The sequence below is a fragment of the Terrapene carolina genome, unplaced genomic scaffold (assembly GCF_002925995.2).
Source record: "Terrapene carolina triunguis isolate 2854851 unplaced genomic scaffold, T_m_triunguis-2.0 Scaffold131, whole genome shotgun sequence".
Lineage (NCBI taxonomy): Eukaryota > Metazoa > Chordata > Testudines > Emydidae > Terrapene > Terrapene triunguis.
In genome coordinates this window covers 20715345-20723974 of record NW_020664482.1, presented here as the reverse complement: position 1 = coordinate 20723974, position 8630 = coordinate 20715345, and the positions used below count along the sequence as shown (strand labels likewise).

General features: G+C 40.0%; 1 protein-coding gene across 1 annotated transcript in view; it reads left to right on the top strand.

Annotated features, from left to right (window-relative positions):
- Positions 1-8630, top strand: part of LOC112119266 (homeobox protein CDX-1-like) — a 13548-nt gene that overhangs the window by 2350 nt on the left and 2568 nt on the right. The window contains exon 2 of the mRNA XM_026653058.1: positions 8065-8210. Coding sequence (XP_026508843.1) covers positions 8065-8210 — 146 coding nt within the window. The remainder of the gene's footprint in view (positions 1-8064; positions 8211-8630) is intronic.

The following is an 8630-nucleotide window of genomic DNA, read 5'->3' as shown; positions in this document are numbered from 1 at the left end:
GCTCTTTCACACTCGTCCTGCCAGGGCTCGATCCTATAAGGTGCATCGCACTCATCTGAGGCATAGGGCACCTAGTAGGAATTCAGGGTGCTGCTAAGTGCTAACATCTTTCTCCACTCTACAGCACCTGGTTCTACAAGCCACTGAGCACCCTCAACTTTTATGTGTTTAAAAGGAGTTGAAGGTGTTCAGCACTTCGCAGGATCAGGCTTCGCAAAGATACAAATAATTATTATCCAAGGCCCAAATCCTCCAAGGTATTTAGGAGCATAACTCCCATTAAAATAAATGGGAATTAAGTGCCTAAATATCTCTGAGGATCTGGCCTAAATGCCTATGGGGATCTAACTCCCACTAATATTCAGTGGGAGCCTTTCTATTGACTTAATGGGTATTGGATCAGGTCCTCAGGTTCTCATCAAAGATTTGCTTCATTCTGAACAATAGTATCAAAACAACAGGTTTTCTTTCCTTCCTCCTCTTCCCTTTACTAATTATTTTTTAAGCAGGACAGTTCAGCTCAGATACAACAGCTTTCTAAGTGGGGCCCTTACTCTAGCCCTAATCATGTTTCTTCTTGTCTTTGTTTTCAGAAGAGCAAATTTTCCCCAGTTTTCCAGCAGGATTAAAATTAACAGCAGCAGCACACAACACTTATAGGCCCTGATTCAATAAAGCACTTCAGCATGTGCTTAATTTTGAACATGAGTGTTCCTATTACCCTTGAGCACACAAGTAGTCCTGTTACACATGTTCAAGTGCTTTGCTGGATCGGGATCAGAGAGCTCAGTACTTTGTAGGATCGAATCCATTACACTTTACACCCTCAAAGCCTTGTACACTGATCCTGATCCTGCAGTCTCTCTAGGCTAAAATCACCACTGATTTCAAGAGTTGTTTTGCCTAAGCAAGGACTGCAGGATCAGGCCCATTATTTAATTAGAAACCTAACACCCTGTGAAGTAGGTAAGCATATTATCCCTATTTTACAGATGGAAAACCTGAGGCTCAGAGGCTGACTTACCTACAGTCCCTCAGCCAGTGGAAAAAATAAATCAGATGAATAAATTACTATTTGCTGTTTAAATGCTATGAAACTATAACAATATAGTTAAATGCTGTGTCCTATAACAATACAATTTAATTATGGAGACAATTATATTAAAGCACAAGATGATTTTTGCAAGATGACCTTGCAATCCTGCAAGAATTACTCCTGTTAGCAATTCCCTTTAAAGTCAGCAGAGCTACTTGTATTAGGATCACTCACATGAGCAGTCCACACATGTGAGTAAAGGCTACAAGTGTGGACCCTACAGTGATTCTGTGGTGGGTTTTCCTTGTTGTTTTCTGGACTCATGGCCTGATGAATGCTGAAGGAAAATGTTTAACCTATTCTCTACTCTTCTCTTATCCCCTGGTGGTCTTTCCACCTTTTGTTCTTCATTCCCGTCATTACTATGGACCTGGAAAGGGAAAAAAAGGATTGCAACATACTCTTACCTGAAGCCATTTTTTTTTTAAGAAATATTAATGCCAGGTCCTCTGCTGGTGTAAAGTCAAGTCAAAGGAACTATGCTACACCAATGGAAAATCTGGTTTTAGTATTAGGGGCCAGCCTATAAATCTTGTGGTGCTAGAATGCATTACCATGGGGGGAGATAATCTGACTGTAGTCCACCATTCTCAAGCTGGAAGACACGCTTCGTTTTGATCTGTAATGCCTTCTCCTACCAGCTATAGAACTGGAGGGATTGGGTTCTAAGCCAGCACCCACCGTCAATGCCAAAATCTCATTGACTGCAGTGGGTGCAGGATTGAGTGCTTGGTCTTTGCACGGATGAAGGTGTTGAGCATGCAGAAGGAAAAAAATGTGTTAGACTTCAGAAAAAGGCTCAAGGGCAATTCCAAGGAGAAAATGCTGAATATTAAATATTCAATGTTTTATACAATGATATAGCTGGAGCAAGGCTCCTCTCATTTATCTCCCTGCCCTGCAAAAATTACCACTCAGAGCGCAGAACAAAGCCAGGCCAATTATCACTGTAGGATGCTTTATGTGGAAAAAAATGGACGCTCCCCCCATATTTTCAAAAGTATTCACAGGTATGATCAAGGATCAATTTTTGATGGAAGGTGGAAGAAAATCCATCCTGGAAAACATTACAAATCACCACAAGTTGGCTTCACTACTTTCATGGAGATATTTTGCCATTTTCACTGAGGAGGAAGAAAGGTCACTTTTTGTTTTTAGAAAAATAGCAACACATTTGCAGTGAAACCATACCCCAAAAAAGTATTTCTGTGACACTGGTGAAAACTTGCCTCTCCAGCAGTTTCACCAGCAGTGTGAATTTCTTCACACAGCTGTAGGGTAGAAGAGAAGACCTGACATTAAATAGAAAGGGGATAAGAAGGGTTTCTGATGGTGTAAAGAAGGGGAAGGACGGAAACTTTGATTATGGGCAGAGCTTGTAATTTCCTGCACATGAAGACTCCCATATCTTCCTTGTTCAATTACAGCTTTCTTAAGACACAGGCTACACTTTCTGATGATGAGAGATGCTGATGGCATCATTGGCACATGCACTACCAACAGAGATTATCTAATCTTTGAAGGGCATAGAAATCCCAACCCTTACATCTTTAGAAAGGGGAAAATATTGTGGGAAAGAATCACATTCCTTCTAAAAGCCTAATCTTGCGAGGTGCTGAATGTCTAAAGAATATATGAGAGAGCACCAACACTGCATATAAAAAAATATATGTAACACTTGTAGGAATTTCAATTCATCCCTTGCTCCCTTGGCTTTAGAGAATCACAAAAAGCACATTTCTCCTGATCTGGTCACTTACAAATCTACCCACACCTTCAACAGCTTGTACACTTCTGATATCCAAAAATCAAAATATTGGGTAGGGAATCCACTCAATCAACAGAGGGTAGTGATGAAAATAATGGAGAGCAATTCTACTTTGGATTCAATTGATTTAATTTGGTTTACCTTAGTGCAGTATCTCCAAGTTTATACTGGCAAAACCAAGAACAGAATGTGGCCCATGAGTTTTAGCATAAAACAACAGAATAGATTCAAAGTAGAAAATCCAGGTATTGCAAGTGAGACAGAAGTCAACAAAACATAAAGAAAATTCTGAACTTAAAGTCTCTTGACTCCAGTATGCTGCTCTTCTTCTCCTAGGCATGGATCTCCACAAGCACATATAGCAAGAAAAAATTACTAGCCTCAAGACCCACCATGCAGATCTCAGGCAGAATTTTGTTCATACTTTGAAAACATGGGGCAAGATCCTGGAAGCATTGAAGCACATAAGTAATTTTACTCATATGCGTAGTCCCACTTAACTCAATGGGACTTCTCCTGGGAGTAAAGTTACTCAAACACATGTATGAAGGTTTGGGACAATGTACTGCTTCTAAAATGGAAAGATGCTGACCCTGTATTTTAACTATTATAGAATGTCATATACAGAATGGGGGAAAGTGTTCCTTGTCTTGATTCATTCAAAATTGCTTTGGTTTCATAACTCTGTTGAAGTCGGTAAAGTTACCCCAAGGACGAGTTTGGCCCTTTCTATCATTACTCTTTAAAGTAACCCCGGGCATATTTAGAGACGGGCTCAAAGCAAAACTCTGGATCTGAGGGCAAGTAAAATCAAAATCCAGATTTGAATTTTGAAAATGTCTCCTATCTATGCAATGGACTGAACCAATACTTCCAATCCAGTCACCCCCAAATAGTGGGTTATACAAGAATCCAGATGTGAATTGTGTCTCTTGAACATATTTTGTGCCAGAATGTGTTCTCCATTCTACTAATTTCAGTTGCTCTCATGCAATCAGGTACACCCATTATCCCCCTCTGGCACAAGTTGCACTATGTAACTGAGACCAGAATATGAGCCTCTATAACTAATATGATACTGTAATATTGATCTAGCTCTCGCTATAGGCATTGGTAGATGCTAGATTTTTATGAAGGATGTTAGCTCACATAAGACAGAAGCTCCTAAACAGCTGAGAGAGGAGGCAATGAAAAAGGGGCCTGGGCCAGTTCTAATGCTAATTTATTTTGCTTTGTAAACTAGTTGTGAGGTCTGAGAGTATTTTTTTTCTTCCCTGGGCTACATTGTCTTGGGGTTTGAGGCCTATCTGTCATATTGAGGCAACAGACCCTTTTAACACTTCTCTTTGCTTTGATATGCAGCCCTGTCTCTTCCTTCTCCCTCTTTTCTTCAGGAGTTATATTGCCGGAAAGGGTGATGATTTTCACAGCAAATAAAGAGGCCTTCTCCTAGCTTTATTGTCTTCAGAAGAAATGCTCTGTGAATTTTATGACCAATGGGAAAGCTCTTCCCTTCCCCCCACTTGGATCCTGGCCAGAGTCACAAAAATTGCTAGAGTAATTAGCCTTCCCTCTGTGGAATTGTTAAAAACCCTTTTGCAAGGTGCAGTTTAAGTCGTAAATGTCAGGTGAACCCTATTTTTCCAAAGGAATTTTCAAATGAATTTCAGGCAAACTTCCCTACACTTAAGCTGCTTTCCAGAACCAGGCTATCCATGTATTACTGCTACGAGGACATATTACAATGTAGGTTAGACCTCTGACTTCTGGTAGCCTATTAGATCAAGTCTAAACACTTGCAATTCTATGCCAGAGTCCCCCAAGAGAGAACATCTCTAGTTAAATTGATACCACACATTGACGACATCAGTCTGGCACCAGGAAAAGACTCAGAAAAAAAAGCCTAATGGGGCAAATTTTGCTCACTTGACTCACCTGTGTAGTTCCATAGTCTCCAGTGAAACTATTCACCTGAGTAAAATGAGGAGGGTTGGCTAAAGGTTGGATTTAAAGTTTACTTTTCAGCTTTAGAGGGGGAAATTGTAATTATTGTCCCCAAAAGGACTGTGAAAAAGCCAACAGCATCATCTTTGCTGTTTATTGGCCAAATCCTCACAGCCTTGGAATTTTGGCTGCATAAAAACTGAGCAAGATCCTCAGGATTTGGCCCAGAGACGTCATTAAATTTAATGAATGGAATTACAGGACTATCGTAATCTTGCAAATGGTGTGGGGTTAACTTTTGGTTTGGGAAGTTTGTTTTGATTTAGCTTTGGCAAATGTATGAAAAATGTATTCCTTCACCCTCAATATAAAATGCTGTATGAATAATGGGGGTTCGACCCAGCTCCCAATAAAGGCATTGGAAAGAGTCCCATTGACTTAAATGGACAATAAAGCATTCTCTTCCCTAGATCCATCCAGCAGCCCTCAGCTCTGATATTCTCCTCTCCCAATGGGTGCGTAAGGATTCTGAACATGTAGGAAAAGCAGAATATTTAAGTCAAGAGCCACACCAGGCAAATCATAGAGAATTTTGCTCTTATTATTTACTTTTTTAAAAATCAACCCTTCCCAACTAGTTTTGTAAATTTCTGCTGCCTTCAGTAAAGGAACCATAAAGTACTATCATATTTAAAAAGAAACAGAAGTGTATTTGCATGATAATAAACAAGCAAGACATGTATAGACAAATAGGTGCTGAGTTCTGCAAATATATTTAGCTTCTATTTCCATTTAAAAAGCAAATAAAAATTCCTCCTGATGGATAATAAGAGTTTAATACTTAAAATCAGAAACTGATAGGTCAACCATGCTTATTTCAATTCTCTTCAACCTACATAGATATCAAATACATTTGGAGATAAAAGGGGATCTGATATTTGTTTATGGCTTCTGAATGTGAATAGAGTTCATGATAAGATCACCTTGTAGCTCTTTTGTGTACTTCATCTTAACACCACAATGGAGAGTTTAGGGAAACCTTTTAGGCATTTTGTTCCACAGAATGACCCCAAATTCACATTTAAAGGGAAAAAAACCTAAACAAAAACACAGGCTAGAGAGATCAAAAGAAGTTTAAAAAATATCAAGTAAGGCATTAAAGCACCACAGGTGACCATGTGTTAAACAAACAATTTACACTTCCAATGAATGAAAACAAATGTACTTGATATCTATGTAGGCTGAAGAGAATTACTGCTGTTTTTCAGGACCTCTTTAAATTTTTTGTCAGTAGTATTTTGGAATTGACATCACAGCTAACTTGACTATTGGAATAAGCATGATTGGGTTGCCTCTGCTATCAGTCCAGCATAACACTTGTGTTATCTACGTTGGCTTCAGTGCAGTTACTACAGATTTATTCCAATGTAACTCAGAGCTGAATCAGTGTGACTCTTTCCTGGGGAAGGTGTCAGACTTGGTGTAAAGTATTCTTGGCTTTACGGACAAAGTGGTTCTTAAACAAACATGAAATAATAAGTATGAACATGGACAAAAATATTTTTCCACACCAAAATGTTTAGGCCTGTCTTCATATTTTACAGATTTGATGAGAAATGTCCAGATCACTTAAAGCCCACTATTAATACATAGTGCTTGCCCAAGGCTGAGCTATATGTATCATGGAGGCTAACAGACCAAATTCAAAGAGTAGGACCTTGTGTTCTTCAATCCTGGCGAACAGAGACCCCAGAGGAAATCAAGTCTGTCACACTCATTAGATCAGGTATCATCCATAGGCATAGGCAGAATATTATTTATTCATTATTTGTAATGCGGTAGCACCTAGGAGCTCCAGTCAGGGACCATTGTGATTGGTTCTAGGGCCACGATGGTCTGGACTTCAGCATTAACAAAGGGGGAAGACCAGTGACAAAGGGAGCATCTATGGTCTTCTCCCTTTTTACTGCTGCTAGGACTGGCTGCCCCGAGAAGCTGTCTTGTTATGGAATTAATAAAGTTGCAGCTTTTGGGGTGATTTTGGGGAAGTGCCCCTTTTCCCTGAGACTCAGGCATTAACACACCTTTCTCAAGAAAAGGGTTTGTGAGTAAGCATAAGCCATACCAGGCAAGTGCATTCTCCAGACAATAGGCTGTTCTGGGTTGCAGGCCATAATGGGCCTTGAGAGTAATGCAGGCTCTGAGAGGATCTTAGTTTTAAGCAGCTGTTTAGTGTTGGGGTAATGCAGACTCTGATAAGGCCTTAGTTTTAAACTCCTGTTAATAATCCCTAGGGCTGTGATGCTCTGACTGGATTTAAGTTTTGACAAAGGGGAGGGGAGGGAAGTGACAAAAGGAGCATCTATGGTCCTCCTCCTTTTCACTGCTAATAGGACTGGTTACCCCGAGAAGTTTTCCTGGTGGAATTAATAAAGTTGCAGCCACATGGACAGAAATTCCAGATGTCTGGATCTGTCCTCAATGCTGACAGTCACAATTACTTTTTAATAATCCCCTGTTCAGCCATGTCATGGACCCAGACTTGAAATTATGTAACAAGATTAGTAAAACACTGGATGCTGCAACTTTAGCATGGTCTACATCAAGCATTATCATTCTCCCAATCGCCATCTATTTTCAACTGAAAATCTTTCATACTTCCATTCCTTGTGCGGATGTCCAGGCTGAGACAGTGTGTCTCCACCTTTTAACCCAAGGGACAAAAAGAGCCACCTATCAAATTATAGTAATAGAACTCTGCACATATCAATCATTATCATTATTGTTTTTACAGCACCAAGAGTGCTAGACAGACAGTGTGCTTTATAGACAGTGAAAGAAGCCTCACAAATCCCACTTTGAGGCAGGTATCATCTCTTTTTAGAGAAACCGAGCAATGGAGATGTTTTGTGACTTACCTAAGGTCACAGAGGAAGTCTCTGTCAGAGCTAGGAATAGAACAGATTTCCTAACTACCAGTCCTTAACCACAAAACCATACTTCCTCCCCAAAATGTGCTGATAAAGAAATCTGAGCATCCATTTGTCATCTGTTTACTTAAGAACAAAAGTAAAGTCTATGGGTCAGATTCAACTGTGGCGTAAATCAACACTCACTCTACTGAAGTCAATGGATTTACCCTGGAGTAAGTGAAAGAAGAATCAGGCCTAGAATTTTCAGGAACATTTTTTCAAATTTTTATGCTATTGAAGTTAAAAACTTTCGCTTGAAGCTATGTCTTTTTCTTTCAAAACAGGTAAAACAAGAACAAGAGAGAAGTACCGGGTGGTTTACACAGATCATCAGAGATTAGAACTGGAGAAGGAATTTCATTACAACAGATACATTACAATCAGGAGGAAGTCTGAACTTGCAGCAAACCTAAGACTTTCCGAGAGACAGGTAGAGTATGGCTCACATACTCGGATTTCCCATGCATTGTTATTGTTGATCAGGAGATGACAAGACTGGTTAAAAACACAAGCATCCTAATGTCTCTAAGCACCAAACAACGTGGCTGGACTCTGTTTGCAATGTACAAACCAATAACTTATTCAGCAAAGTGTGATTAATCCCCCTGGCCTTATCTCCACATTTCCCACCATTGCTAACATGGACTCAGCTGTACCAGCGGTAGCAATGGTGCTAGTGCAAGTGCAGGCAAGGCATTGGCAGCTGGCAGCCTTTTAAGCAGTGTTGTTTAGACCTACTCTGAATAGGGACAGATGAGATGGTCTTAAAACACCAGCAGCTGCCTGGGGGCTTGTCTACCCTGGTGGGAAATTTTAGCAAAAAATCCTAGGGTGAAATCTTGGCCCCACT